This window comes from Mizuhopecten yessoensis, unplaced genomic scaffold (assembly GCF_002113885.1).
Source record: "Mizuhopecten yessoensis strain PY_sf001 unplaced genomic scaffold, ASM211388v2 scaffold7283, whole genome shotgun sequence".
Taxonomy (NCBI): domain Eukaryota; kingdom Metazoa; phylum Mollusca; class Bivalvia; order Pectinida; family Pectinidae; genus Mizuhopecten; species Mizuhopecten yessoensis.
In genome coordinates this window covers 1,295,368-1,311,353 of record NW_018406970.1, presented here as the reverse complement: position 1 = coordinate 1,311,353, position 15,986 = coordinate 1,295,368, and the positions used below count along the sequence as shown (strand labels likewise).

The 15,986-nt window shown below is 44.9% G+C and overlaps 1 protein-coding gene across 1 annotated transcript in view; it reads left to right on the top strand.

Annotated features, from left to right (window-relative positions):
* Window positions 1–15,986, top strand: part of LOC110453384 (low-density lipoprotein receptor-related protein 2-like) — a 172,361-nt gene that overhangs the window by 133,900 nt on the left and 22,475 nt on the right. Inside the window, exons 10-12 of the mRNA XM_021502306.1 lie at window positions 623–806; window positions 13,907–14,138; window positions 14,954–15,128. Coding sequence (XP_021357981.1) covers window positions 623–806; window positions 13,907–14,138; window positions 14,954–15,128 — 591 coding nt within the window. The remainder of the gene's footprint in view (window positions 1–622; window positions 807–13,906; window positions 14,139–14,953; window positions 15,129–15,986) is intronic.

The following is a 15,986-nucleotide window of genomic DNA, read 5'->3' as shown; positions in this document are numbered from 1 at the left end:
TTATGTGACTTTGATATCGTACCAGGGATAGATTGTTCAAAATACGACCATGATGACCCTGCATGAATGTAATGACCTACTTAATATATATAGTGACCTTGATTCTCTTTGTAACTCTGTGCCCTAAATGACCTTGACCTTGGATGGAATATTCTACTTGTATGACTTTGACTCTGTATAGAAATTCTACACATATGACCTTGACCCCGTATGGAATGTTCTGTCCTTTATATGGGATATTCTACTTGTACGACCTTGACCCTGTACTTGATTGATTGATTGATTGATTGGTTTTACCTCTGCTTCACTACCGAGTAGTTCGGTTATCCAGCAGACGACTATAACCCTGTACAGATTTTTTTGTCCTTTATATGAGCTTGACCTTGTATGAAATATTCTATCTTTATGACCTTGACCTTGTATGGAATTTTTTACTCATATGATCTTGAACCTGTGCAGAATATTCTACTCCTATAACCTTGACCCTGTATAGAATATTCCATCCATATGGCCTTGACCCTGTATGGAATGTTCTGTCCATTATATGACCTCGACCCTGTATGGAATGTTTCACTCATTTTATGACCTTGACCTAATTGTACTCTAACCAATTGTGTTATAGGTCTTGCCCTGGATTGGATTGGTCAGTACCTGTATTTCACCAACAGCGGTCAATCTCAGACATTCGCAGGAAGTGTCTTCCCCTGGCATCGCGTAGAGATGGTCAGCCTTGATGGACGAGTAAGGCGCACTGTGGTCACAGATGTGCAACAGCCAAGGAAGATTGCCATTGACCATCATAAAGGGTAAATATGTCGGGTCATTCCGAAGCATCTCCAAGGTTGAATTATATAATGCTAGGCGATTTGACCCAGGGATTAATGCAGGAATAGAGAGGTATTCCATACGGGAAAATATGCTCTTGATCTGTAGCTATGGTACATGACCCGCCGGCGGGGAGGGTGGCCACCGGCTAGGTGAAAGGGGGAGAGTATGAAAGGGGGCATGGATGACATCTTAAATTTTTGTACTTTCTTCATTATACAAATGTAGGTGCTTCAAATTGACCACTGCATATGCATTAGAATTACGTGTTTGTGTGCCTGTTATGATATTGTTTACCGTAAATAATGTTGTAAAATATCGGCAGTGACAATATGAACACAAAGAAAATCATTCAGTTGTCGAACTGGCGAAAAATAAAAACAAAATAGAACCAGGTCAGATGTTTGTGTGGTAGTATATTTGTATTTCAGTTACAAGTAGGGGAATTTTGAACTGAAACGGGGAGAAAATAAATCCGAAATAGGGGAAAATAATGCTGAATTGGAGAGGGGAACTGGCCCATTATAAATTGGCCATAAAAAAGGCCGGTATATATCCATGTTTGTCGAATTATTGGTTGAAACCATCACCATCAATCAGTGGTTTAACCATTAAAAACTGCTGCTGAAAATGCTCCTATTGCTTTATAACGGAACTTTAAGGCATGTGCCCACGATCCAGAGCCTTGGTTAAGGGCTCAGAGTCAGAATGATGTGGATGATCAGCTTATACACCAATGGAGAACCGTCAACATTTTCCGTACATATAAAAATATTAAAAAAGTATTTTCAAATTCTCATTTACAGAATTCAAATTTGTAAGTTGTTCCCATTTTGACATATAGCTATATAAAGACTTGCTAAAACGAAACTAGACAGCTCCGTAAATGATCATAATTATTAAGCCACACATATAAAGATATGAAATTTTTGTAAAGACAATGATTAAACAATAAGAAATAAAACCAGAAATGTATTATTGTAACAGAGGTCATATGTTTATATTCATCGGTAGGAAGCGGCTAGTACTTTACCAGGGTGACATACTCCCCCTCCAGGAAAGAACTCATCCAGACTTTTCCAGGGGTCATAGCGATTCCTTTGCAAATACCGCTGAGTATTTTGTCAAATTTCCCGGGTCTCTATACGTGGACGCCAATGTAACAGAGGTCATTGTTTTTTCAATGCCTCCGCTAGGAGTCGAACCCGAGACCTCTGGCTTACTAGTCTTACGCTCTACTGAATGAGCTAAAGCCAAGTCAGTAATTAGAAGCGGCTAGTATTTTACCAGGGTGACATTATTAGGAGATAAATGTGAAGGCAAATGTTGAAACTACCTATTGTACAATTTTCCCACCATGGAAGAAACATGAAGGTCTCATTCCAATGATGAATTCCCCAGAAATACCATAATTTATAATTGCTTTATTTTTAAAACTCTGGGATTGATCTCATCAGAGCAAGTACCTTCATTGGGAAAACTAAAATATCATATTGCCTTAAGTCTTTAACCTAAGGAATCCATGTACATTTTTAACTTGCCTTGATTTGAAATCTTCAATATGAAAAATAGCTCATAAAACTTTTCTTAAAAGGATTGATTTTTGTTCTGTTAGATTTGTCATTTGCACAACACTTAAATCAACTGACAATCAGAATTAAAAATCTGGATGTAAAATGACCCAAACTGAGAAGAAATTTACTGTGTCTGGTCATCATAAATCTTTGTACGGGGACGGCAGCCTGTCGCTCCCCACCAGTTGTCGTGGTAACAGTGGTAACAGTACCCTACTCCGTCACAGGCCGCAATTAGGCGCCGATGATTTAGTCATATTTCATAGACATTTTTCAATTTTTAATTGTCCCTACAAAATTTAATCCATTGGAAGATTCGTCAGAATAAATACAATCAGTTGTCTGTTTCATTTGCATTGTAATCACAGCTTTTGGCAATCGAGTTTGACTCATCTGGAGGACTAATCAATCTACAATTCATGTAAAAAAAAAAAAGCTGAAAAATGTCGTCAAATCAAACAAAGAAAATAAAAATTGATTGTGCCAATTTACGGCACAAGATCGCTAATCTCCATGCGAGGCCAAAGAGGATTAAACACACCAGCAAATCCTTTAATTACCTCAATTGATTTTTTTAACTTTAAATGCACAGAAGCTGTATTAAAACATATTAAGTTGACACATTTTTTTGTAAATATTTTAAATCTTATGTCAACCACGTGAAAAACGACTTTTGACTCAATTTGTTTTGAAATCTAAATTAACTTTGTCACCGTCCCTTTCCCTCACAAAACCAACTTCGAGACTGAGCTCAATTACTTATAAAATCTAAATTAAAATTAACCTTTTCACCAAGCCGTACGACTCCTACCAAAAAATTATCATAAAGATGGCGGCTTCACTGTCAGACATGTTTATTTTCTTTTAATTTAAATAACATTAACCTTGCAACGGTCTTCTAATAACTGATATTTTAAACTTAATGTTGCTTTGGTATTTTATTTACATCCTAAGTTATGCAAACAAATATTATCTAAAACCAATTCCTGTATACAACGATTTTCATCCCGACAGGGCAAAAAAGGATTTGGGTAGGGGAGCGGGGCTTTGGTAGTGATATTTTAATACTTAGAAGGGGATGTATACAATTTCTCTCTGTTGAGGAATACACCGGTGGCCCAGTGTTACATTTTTTCCCTAATTTATGAATAATGAGGTGTAGAACAAAAATTCACATTTTTACAGTAAATCTAAGTATCTTGAGGTTTCTCTTGTGAAACCAATTTCTATTATAAATACTTACCACAGTCATTATAATGCATATTCCAACCTTACTTGGCTCTTTACATACGTAAATAAAGAATTTTTCCCCCCATGGGGAACCCCTGGGAAACCCACCAATCAGACGGCAGTATTCACGCACGTGATTTAAGACACGAAGCCATGCTTCCCACTTCATAATTCCAAAGCCCAAAAAAGTGAGAGCCAAGGAGACAAGGGGAGGCTGGGAGGGAACTCACCTAATGACTGTGGTAAGTATTTATAATAGAAATTGGTTTCACAAGAGAAACCTCAATTCTATTTCAAAATACGTTACCACAGTCATTATAATGCGAATTCGACTTACCGCAGTGGTGTCTCCGTGGAGCGATGAAGGGTTCCAACAATAGGACCCATACCCCCGGAGGAAAAATTCAAAATACCCTTTCCTTTTGTGACACAAAGCCTGATTACGACCAGCGTTCCGGATCACGCGGAGAAGACATAATGAGGCTTATGCAAAAGAAGAGGGAGGACAGACAACGGACTGGGCAGCCACAAGAGGGCCCAAAGAATACAATCCGTCAGACTGTCCCGACAAAGATCGGAGATAGAACTCCGTAAACGTAGAATGACCCCTCCAAACAGCAGCTGTCATGACCTCAGCGTAAGAAGAACCATTAAATAAGGCCCACGAAGTAGCTAAAGCGCGAACCTCATGAGCCCTAACCCCTGACACCCGCAAGGACTGATCCCCTGCCGACTCATACGCAGCTCGAACAGTCTGAACAATCCAGCGTGAGATGGTCGCTGCAGAGATATCAGAGCGACCGGGCTGGAGAGACTGGAACAGCCGAGACGAGTGTCCCGCCCCCCCCTCTGTTCTGGCCAAGTAGTAACGCAAGGCCCGAACTGGGCAGAGCAGGCGATCAGGACAATCCCCATCCAGAGTTGAAGCCAAAGAAGGGATAACCACAAGCCCTGGGGTGAAACCGGGAACCTGGTTCTTAGCTAAAAAGGAGGGATCAGTGGTCACCGAGACCGAAGAATGGCCAGCCGAAAAACGAAGGCAAGAAGAAGATCTGCTGAAAGCATGAATCTCGCTTCTGCGGCGACCGGAAGCAAAGGCTATCAAGAACACAGTCTTGAAAGTAAGAAACTTCCGATCTGTCGACTGGAGGGGCTCGAATGGCGCCCTTAACAAGGAATCTAGCACAAGTGCTAAATTCCACCTAGGGACCAATTGCCGTGAACGAGGCTTCTCAATGTAGAAGCCCCTAATGAGAGCCGACAATGAAGCGTCCGAGCCCACTGACTTGCTACCATAGAAAGCCAGCACACTAGCAATGGCTGAACGATAGCCTGCAATAGTTCCCGGAGACAGACCTTTGTCCCTGAACAGAGACAAAAGAAAGTCAGCTACAACGGGAACAGAGGCAGAGACTGGATCAATCGACCGTCCGACACACCAATCACCGAATGCGGACCATCGAGATTGGTAGACGGCGGAAGACGAAGGTCTAAGTGATCCTGCGATGCGAGTTGCAACTTCTCGAGAAAAGCCCGTCTGAGTGAGCCTTCCCGAGATAGCATCCAACCGTGAAGGTGGAGCCGTTCCGGTCCCGAGTAGAACTGTCGGGACCTCGGTTGAGACAGCAGATCCCACAGGGGTGGGATGCTGCGTGGGAAGTCCACCGACAGCCGAAGCAACAGAGGAAACCAAGGTTGTCGAGGCCAGAGCGGTGCAACCAGCAACACAGTACAAGGGTGTAGAAGGATCTTTTCCAACACCCTGCCCACCAGATTGAAGGGAGGAAACGCATACGCGTACATTCCCGACCAGTCCTGGGATAGAGCATCCACCGCCATGGCCATAGGGTCTGGAACCGGAGACACAAATGTAGGGAGTCGAAAGTTCAGGGCCGTGGCGAACAGATCCACATGGGGTCTGTCCCAAACCAGGCAAAGAGACCGGAACACCGAACGCTTGAGGGTCCATTCGGTGAGAACCGGGCTCCGAGACCGAGACAGAGTGTCGGCCAGAACATTCAGACGACCTGGAAGGTGCCTCACCGTGAGATCGAGACTGATCTCCTGACACAGCAACAGGACCTGGGTGGATAAAGCACACAGAGCCGGGGAACGGGTGCCCCCCTGGCGCTGCAGATAAGCCACCACAGTGGAGTTGTCTGTAGCCAGACAAATGGCCTTGCCCTGCAGGGAGGGTCGAAGACCCCGAAGGGCCAACAGAACAGCACGCATTTCCAGAACATTGATGTGTTCTGAAAGCTGTTCCCCTGACCACACCCCCGCCGACGTCTGACCGGAAAGGTATGCACCCCAACCGGTCATGGACGCGTCGGTGTAAAGGGTCATAGCAGGAGATGCCCGAACCAGAGGAACTCCTGCCAAGACATTGCTCTTGAGAGTCCACCAACGAGCTGATTCCTTCACCGACTCCGGCAGAGGAATGTACACATCCCACTGTCGAGACGCCGGAGACCAAACTGACAGAAGGAACAGCTGGAGCGGACGGATGTGAAGCCGACCCAAGGGAACCACATCCGCCAATGAATTCAGGTAACCGAGGAACCGAAGGAACCATCGGACCTGAATTCGCTCCACACCGACCAGAACGGAGACCAACAGAGAGGCCTTCTCGAACTTGGACACTGGTGGAAGGACAAACCCCAGATCGGTTCTGAACCGATAACCGAGGAAAACAAAATCTTGAGAGGGGAGAACCTCCGACTTCTCCCTGGAAGGGATGAACCCTAGGCGGCACAGAACGCCCAGAACCGACCTCGTGCTCCGGGACAGGATAACTGGATCCACTTGGAGCAACAGGGAGTCGTCGAAGTAGATGTGTGCATCTACCCCGAGACTGTGGAGGTGCCCCACTACTACCTGCAACAACTTGGTGAAAACCAAGGGGGCCGTAGTGAGGCCGAAGGGCATAGCGCGAAACTGGTAAACCTTCTGCTCGAAAGTGAACCTGAGGAACTTCCTGGCCGACCTCCTGACCGGGATGTGAAAGTAAGCATCCTTCAGATCGATGGACGTAGCCCACATCCCTGGACGCACTGACGCAATGATGCGCCGTGGCGTTTCCATCTGGAAGTGCGGGGAATCGACATACGTGTTGAACGTACTGAGGTCGATAATAGGCCTCCAGGCACCGGACTTCTTCTTCACGAGGAAGACCCGGGAGTAAAACCCTGGAGACCACTGGTCCCGTGAAAGTTCTTCGATCGCGCCCTTCGCGATCATGGCTTGAACCTCTGACCTGAGAGCCTCCACCTTTCCCGGATCGGAAGGAGAAGGGAAAAAGATAGGCTCTCGCGCCAGAGGTGGATCCCGAAGAAGCGGGATGCAGAGACCCTTGGACACAACCCCTAGGGCCCAACTGTCTGAAGTGATTTCTTTCCACTGAGGAACGAAATGGGACAGCCGACCGCCTACTGGCAAGTCCGGAAGGGGCCAATCTAGCCCTTCCCAAACCACCTCGGCGGAGCCTCCCGCGCCCAAGGACGTGGGAGCGGCCACAGACAGTGGACAAGGAGTTTGCAAGGGCAAGGAAGAGTCAGGAACCCTTCCTACCTCTGGAAACTTTGCCTTTGCCTCGACCCCTATGGGAACCCCTACCGCGGAAGGAAGATTTCCGACGTTCTGCCGGAGCGGAAGTCGGAGGGGCAGACTGCTGCTGAAAAGCAGTCGTCTTTGCCCTCTTCCTCCTACGCCTGGAGGAGCCAGAAGCCTGCCTCTTCCTGCTAGCGCCCTTGCCTGCGGAATTGTGGCGTGCATCCTCAGATGCAAACGGGTCCAACCTCATCTCAGATTGCACTGAGGGAAGGACCCCGCCAAACAAATCCTCGCCAGTCAAGGGAGCCTCCAAAAGGGTAGCCCGATAGGAATCGCCGACTGGCAGTCCAGAAAGGACCGACAACCGGCGGGCAACAACAAGGTGTGACATGGCAGCCGACAGTAAGGCCATCGCATCAAGATGTGCCTTGCAAATTGCCTGGCTGAGGCGCTCCATCAGTCCAACCTTGCTGGGGAGCTGCTCCACCGACTTGCAGCTCGCAGCCAGCAACGCAGAAGTAAACCAGTCTGCGTAGGACAGAACATGGAGAGCCAGCCTAAGGAGACGCTCCAACTTAGAGTGCTCCCTAGGCCCCATCACAACCTGGTCAACACAGCGTCCCGGCCACTTATCCAGATCCCTCTCAAGGGAAACAGAATTAGGGGCCAAGACTGGGTCGTGGATGCGGTACGTATCTGCAGCTAAATCTGCGATGTCCGCAACCACGACCTGTAAAGCCGAGAGGGAAAAAGGCTTGCGAGCCTTGCTCACCTTCTGCTTTAATAAAGCGTTGACCTGAGCGAGGGACGAAGCCACGCCTCGTCCCTCCGCAAGAGACCTAGCAGAGGCCGAGGAGGCAGATGCTAGGGGAGGCAACATGCTCTGAAGGAGCGAAGTGCGCTCCGGGACGGCCGAATCCGTGGAAGGGCGTGGGCAAACCCCGTCCCCCAGAAGCTTCATAACTTCTGCACGTAAAGTGCGAAATGAAGCCGAAACCTCTGGAGGCACCGGATCAGCATCTCGGGGCCGGGATTGGGACACATCAGAAGGGCCTTCTGAGTCCAACCCAGACGAATCCAACGACTCTAAATCAGAGTCAGTAAACTCGCCGACTCTATCCTCATCCCGAGTCTCCGTAAAATTGGAGCAACCAGGAGAGCCCCGAAGAACGTCCCTCTCATCACTAGGAGAGGCACCCGCCGAATCCACCTCCATCAACGTCGCCCTCCGGGGAGGGGTGCGAGGAGGGGAAAGAGAACGTGACCTACCCGAGGGAACTATCGGGGCAATCGATAGTCCCTGAGGAACAGCAGGAGCAGGACCACAAGACCCTGGAACCTGCTGTAAGGTAGGAGTTGACACCGGACAGCGGAAGTTACTGGTAGACTCAAATTCCAAAATAGGAGCTCGAGCCAACGCAGCACGACCAGCCGCCCTAGCATCACGCGGTCTCTGCCTGACTGAACCGGCAGCAGAAGCTGGCCGGGAGCGCGAACGCTTGCGCGAACGGCTCGGTGGCGGATGGAGGGGGGGCCCCATCGCCGCAGGCAAGAAGGCGGGGGGGGCATATCCAGGCTGGAAACCCATACCACCCTGGGGTGGAGGGGGAGCGGCTGGAAAAGCCCCCTGCTGGGAGAAACCCCAAGACTGCCCATAGGCGGTCGGTGGTTGGGGCGGAGCATAAAAAGGAGCCTGTTGACCCCAATGAGCTCCATTCCCACCCTGCAAATAGGTGGGATAAACCAGGGAGGACCCTGGAACAGAGCCACCAACCTGATGCCCGAAACCGGAGGCAGGACCGGTTTGGGGGGGCGGGGTAGGGAACCTAGGGCCACCTACACACCCGCCGCCATAAGCCACACCTGGCTGACCTGACCAACTCCACCCAGACTGACCTACAGCAGGGCCAAAACCTGTAGGGCCAGTAAAACAAGCCCCACCAGGGGAGCAGCGTGCACCGGCAAAACCAAACGCAGCTGCGCTGGCACCTACCATAGGAAAACCTGGGGAGGAGGCACAAGGGATAGAGCTGGAAGCATAGGTTTTTACACCAGTGCTCACACCACCGTAAAATCCAGCCGAGGCTAGCGAGGCCGAAGCATCACTAACCACCGGACCGGGCAGCAAATGCTGCACAGTGGTGGACGGCGTGCTAGACGCCATCACCACGCCAGGGGCTACATCAGGGATGCAAGGAACCCCGGGAGCAGACAAAACTGCCGGGGGCCGGTCTCCGACAACACCAACACCCTCAGGAGTGGAGCGGACCGGCAGGAGGCCACCAACAGAAGCATCCGCTGACACAACATGGCTGGCCTGTTTAATATTCCCAAGGGAATGTTGGGCCACCTGCCCTCCCACCACAAATTGGGAGAGAAGGCCGCCCCCCTGTCCCCTAGTCACCGTGGTGACCGGGACAGAGCCCAAACCCTCACCCACGTCGACCGACAAAACGGAAGGCGGGGTGAGAGAAAGGTGCGGGTCCAAAGAAACAAATTGTTTCCCAGCGGCCCCGGTACGGGTCGAAACCGCCGACACGAACCCCAGGGAAGACTCGACAGAGGTCGGAATTCCGCTGGTGCTCTCCGAGGGCTTAGGCCTAGCTTTAGCCCTCGCCCCACCCCTACCGCCCCTCCTACCCGACTTACCTGCACGCCCTCGCGGGCGGGGAGAACCACCGGTAGGAGTCGGCTGCCAGGCACGGCAAATTTCACACGGCTGCTCCAGAGAGCAAGACCGACAGCCAGGACAGTAAGGGTGGGGGTCGGAAGCCTCAAAAAAATGACCCCCAGGACAGCGCCTTTGAGAAGGAGGAGTCTCCATCTCAACGTAAACAAACCGTCAAAAACGCGAACACGTGGCCGGAGCCTGGTCGCAAAACGGCGCAAAACAAAGCAAAAAGCTTAATTAAAACAAAATAAAGTTAACTAGTTATAAAGGATACGTAAATGTATGGGTACAAACAACGCCTGTTGTAGTTGGAACCCGTAGACACCAAAACACGTCCGTAAACACGGCCGGCTGAAGGAATTATGAAGTGGGAAGCATGGCTTCGTGTCTTAAATCACGTGCGTGAATACTGCCGTCTGATTGGTGGGTTTCCCAGGGGTTCCCCATGGGGGGAAAAATTCTTTATTTACGTATGTAAAGAGCCAAGTAAGGTTGGAATATGCATTATAATGACTGTGGTAACGTATTTTGAAATAGAAATATATTTTACTAAGCCACTGAGCTGTGGATATACGTTATTTTGCATTTATGTGTGCTTTTGTATATTGGGATTTTTCTTTCAGCAGTAGTATTGGTGACAGCTAGCTAGCGTAGATCCGGGTCATATTATATTCTAACGCTGGTAGTAACAGCTGAGGAAACCCCGAGGACCGAACGATCTGTTTGTTGTCTGTGTCATGGGAATTCGAGCACACGGGCATTATTATATGTGTTAGAATAAAGAATTCTTTGCCCTTGGTTTCAATAGAGAGAGGATGGCGCTGTGGTTTTAAGTGAAAGAAAGAGCTGTTTTCTAATATGTTACCTTAATTCTGATTGGTTCTCGTCAACTGTTACCACGGTTGCGGCATTATCTGTTTGTCAGAACTTGTGAGCTTTATGATAAGTCAGGTGTGAATTTACTGTCCGCTAGAGGTGAACAGATTTTTGGACAGATTTTCTATGGGAATAGGAGAATTTTATTTTCTGTTTGAATTTGAAAGTGTAAGCTACATCATTTTCTTTCACAGTTCTGACAGATAACGATTTTAAATAGTGCTAAATGGAGTTGTTAAGCCGACCAGACGTGCATGAATGGTTCCCCTTGTTTGGCAGTGACAATGGTTATGACACATTGAGTTTAGGGTGAGGTCGTGCTTGGCTGACTGCCTCGACTCCCGCATCTGTCCCCGTGTATTGTTCCCCTATTGTGTGTGTCCTTTGGGACCATTAATCGACTTCAGCCCCCAACACAGAACAACCATCTTCATCAACACAATGTGCTAATTCCATTTCTAGCGCTATAAATACTTGGGCCTCCCAAAGCAATTTAAAAACAAATTTCCTTGTAAATCTGTGGTAGACATGAGAATCTGTCGTTTTAGACATCTTGTCAAATTACAATACTCAGGAAGCATAATTGTATATCCTTCTGTGTGCAAATGACAAGGTTTTTTATCCAATATATATACAAATGTATATATGATTGTGAAAAGGTCACTGTGGATATCATGTGAAATTTCTGAAACATATCAGTGCTGAGATTAAAGGAAATCTTTAGGACATGTTTAGATTTAAATATTTTCTAGATCACATCAGAATATTCTCAAAGTAATGAGTATTTCATTTTTTCAACATTATTTCAAATCCTCATCATAGACAAAAATAAAATGTTGTTCATAATATTTCATAACCAGAACAAGAAATTAGGCTTGAGCACAAAATCCATGCTTGAGCATGAGAAGTCAGTTTCAGAAATACGGGCCCTGCAGGCCTTTTCCCCACAACCAAGAAATAGTTTCTAGGGAAAAGTGTCTTCTTTCATTTTTTTTTGAGATTTAAGGATTATCTGTGATAATGTGATAACAGTTGCTATAGGACTTAAGTACATTCTGCACCAAGAACACTGACCTCATCAAGTCAAATACTTTAGATAAAATTATGTAACAATAATCGTAGAATAACGGTTTATATCATTTAAATTTCCACTAATGTAGTTACAGATGGTCTTTAATGCAATTTTCTGGTCTAGACCGGAATATCGGAGAAAATTCTTGCCTGTAGACATCTCATTGGTAAATGTAATTATCCATAATTTCCGCCATTTTTATCAGAAAATATGGTCCCCCTAGGGCTATATGGCATTTGTTCTGTATTTTAAATCTTATAATGTAATTGTACTCTTACTTTAAATTATACCCTCGTAACAAGTAAGGAGAGGAACTTTCTGTATAAATATAACTGACGACGTAGAATTTACCATCCGTCTTTTCATTTGTTGTGTGTTCATCCTTCTGTCCATTCATTCACCATTGAAACTTTGTCTGGATTATATAATTTTTCTTATCGTCTCAATAAGTTGAATCGCTGCTCAAAAGACCATACCTAATTACACAATCTTACCTCTTAAGGGTCCCTGCTGTACCACTGCCAAAAACTCTAACTTAGTGTTGGAAAATGTTTTTTTCCGGCATAACTATACCTTTGATAATTTAATAAAAAAAAACAAAAAAACTTTGTGGGATTGAAATGAGAAATAATAAAGATGAATTAAAAAACCTATAATCAACAACAGCGCTCTGAGTGTAAAAAGTTCATCGGGACCACACCAAGGATCGAACCATGGACTTCATATTGTCATACCTGATCGCTCTAACCTAATGAACTACCAGGTCAACGGAAGTGTTTTTGCCTAAATGTGCTACAGTCATATCCCAACGGAAGTTAAGATGAGGTTGCTGTATGTATGAAACAGCACAGTGCAGTGGGACACAGAACTGTCACGATAGACTTTACCCACGATTCGATACGTACATATCTCGATATTTGTACCACGATGCAATTATTTCGATTCAATACACCATTTTTTTAAAATATAAACAAAATGAGATATATAAGCCGTCGATACACGGGAACCCGAAGCGTTTCCACACTTTTGATTTGAAGCTTGCCGGAGCATCACAAATTTTCATTTCCTTACCTCGGTCCGCCATTTTGTTATAAATATTTGGTGAAAATAGTATCCTCGCAGCTGATTGGCTGAGTGTTTAGAGATCAGCCAATGAAATTTAACGTCTCACAGACATTTCGGCTGAAACGACATTAACACTAATATTCAGATCGTGACGTATTGAAAATTCAGAAAAATATATCATGCATCGAATCAAACATAAATAATCGCGGTACAAGTGCATCGCAGTGAATCGTGATGCCTCTAGTGGGACAGGGATAGGGTTAGGAAGACTGCCATTTTCTCATTATCGTAGTTTACTACTGGCTTTTATCATTCAATAGGCCCAAGGAGGGGGGGGGGGGGGGGGGGGGGGGGGGGCATACATTTTGAATCAAAGTTAGAGATCAGGATGAACTTTAGTAACAGGACAACAAAAAAGCATTAGTTGGCATTTTTACTGAACTACAATATATTATTGTGGGTGGGCTTATTAACAGGCATGGGCTTATTGCTGGATAAATACGGTATATATCAGTAATACACTATTTAGATACCATCTCTGGTAAAGTTAGAGAGTATATGGACTTAAATACTTCATACTTGTTAGAAAATGTTTTATTTTCTGTCCTTTAATTAAACCTTGATTAAGTAGCCACCTGTCTGAAGCAGCCAACATCATCTCTTGTAGGTGACATCTTGACACAGGTTAACTTTATTTGCCTCAACCTCACCTACAATTTAACATGTTAGCATTTGAGGAGATGTTATTTTTTACTTAATGAAAATTCCACAGATATCTAATTTTAGCTATTTTCACATTTCTAAATTTACAGCAAAGAACTATTCTTTTATGAGTGTAGAAATGAGGTTATTTAACCCTTTTACCCTTGCATAAATTTAGTAGACCCTACCATTTATTTCTCGGGACCAGCTGTCATTTATGGTTTTCAGTGGTGAAACTTTTTAAGCCAGTTAAGAAATAGATCCAGCGAATCACGAAAAATTTGTAATACGTAAAAATCTGACACCTTGAAAACCCCCAACTATTTCTGTACTTGACAGGTTTCTGTATGTGGTTGATGGAGGTGATGAACCGCGCCTTCTCAGGACCAACCTCGATGGCTCTCAGCCCACGACCTTAATCGACGGCAAGGTGTTGACCAATCCACTGGCTGTGTCCATATTTGGTAACCTTGTTTACCTTGCTGATGGTACGGCAACCAAAGACAGCTCGGCTCTTATTTCGTACAACTCGGTCAATGGCAGTGTAACCACACTCATGAAGACGTCTTCGGTAAGTTTGCGTTACCTTGAATCAAAATATACAATAACTGTTCTCCATAGCGAAAAAAGATAAATGAAAAATATTGTCTTGCTGTATCAACTTTTGTAAAGCAAATTGGACATTACTTAGATTTAGCATTGACTATTGCCCTTGAAGAAGGCCATGCCACCTCACTATATAAAACATCAAGGATATTGTGAACTTAATATATAGGTTAACCTTAGTAAAGGTGAGAAATCATAATGCATTTATTATGCCTTCATATAAAGCATGTTTTTGTTAAGAAAACAAACATTAAAGATTATGAAAAGATTCTTGTTACACAACCAATAAGTGTTTATGTAAATTTCGATGACTTGCACAGTAATGTACTTTGTCACGTTCATCAGACAAATGACCGTATAAAGTGTATGCACACAAAGGTGTAAAATGTGAACAAGTTATCCACAATTCGATGTCGATTCGGCTTTGCTATGACCGTATGTACATCTAGTTGTTATGTATGAACTGAAATGACTCAATTCAGCTACACTTTGACAGAGTACATACAGTACTAGTCATCGAAACGTCGGATAGAAATACTTATTGGTTGTGTTACAAGAGTCTTTTCATAATCCATACTTACCAACCCGAAGAAAATGTTTAGAAAAAAACCCATGAAAGGCCCTGCAAAATTAGTAGTTGAATTTTATTTTCATAATAAATGTTGCTGAATCTTCTAATGAAAATCAGACCTTTGATTTCCTTGCCCTATTGTAAATATATTCTCACACAAGACATAGACGTCCGTTAATGTCACAATGTCTGTTTTTGCTTACATACAGAACATTTTGGATATCACTTCATCGTCGACGTCGGTGTACATTTCCACATATGATGAAGAACAAGATCAAGGTCACATATATGTCCTTGAACTTGAGACATTAAAGAAAAGTGAACTCAACTTCCAAGGACACATTGCTACCGGATTGTCCTATTCCAGGAGGGTAGAAGTCATTGGTAGGTTGTTAAATATAGGATTTAGTTATATGTCGGCTGTTAGATATACTAGGACTCAAGTCATTGGTAGGCTGTTTGATATAGGACTCAAGTCATTGGTAGGCTGTTAGATATGGGACTTAAGTCATTGGTAGGCTGTTAGATATGGGACTCAATTAAGGCATTGTTAGGCTGTTAGATACAGGACTCAAGTCATTGGTAAGCTGTTAGATATGGGACTTAACTCATTGGTAGGCTGTTAGATATGGGACTCAATTAAGGCATTGTTAGGCTGTTAGATATGGGACTTAATTATAAGTCATTGGTAGGCTGTTTGATATATGACTCAAGTCATTGGTAGGCTGTTAGATATGGGATTCAAGTCATTGTTAGGCTGTTAGATACAGGACTCAAGTCATTGGTAGGCTGTTAGATATGGGACTCAAGTCTTTGGTAGGTTAATGTACTAATTCATAGGACTCAAGTCATTGGTAGGCTGTACATCATAGGACCCAAGTCATTGCTACTTCATTGGACTCAGTCATTGGTAGGCTGTACTCCATAGGAATCATGTCATTGATAGGTTCTACTAATTCATAGGACTCAAGTCATTGGTAGGCCGGACTTAATTGGACTCAAGTCATTGGGAGGCTGTACTTCATAGGATCAAAGTCATTGGTAGGCTGTACTCCATAGGAATCATGTCATTGATAGGTTGTACTAATTCATAGGACTCAAGCCATTGGTAGGCTGTACTACTTAGGGATCTAAGTCATGGTAGGTTTTACTACATAGGAATCAAGTCAGTGGTAGGCTGTACTTCATAGGTCCCAAGTCTTTGCTCCTTCATGGGACTCAGTCATTGGTAGGATGTACTTC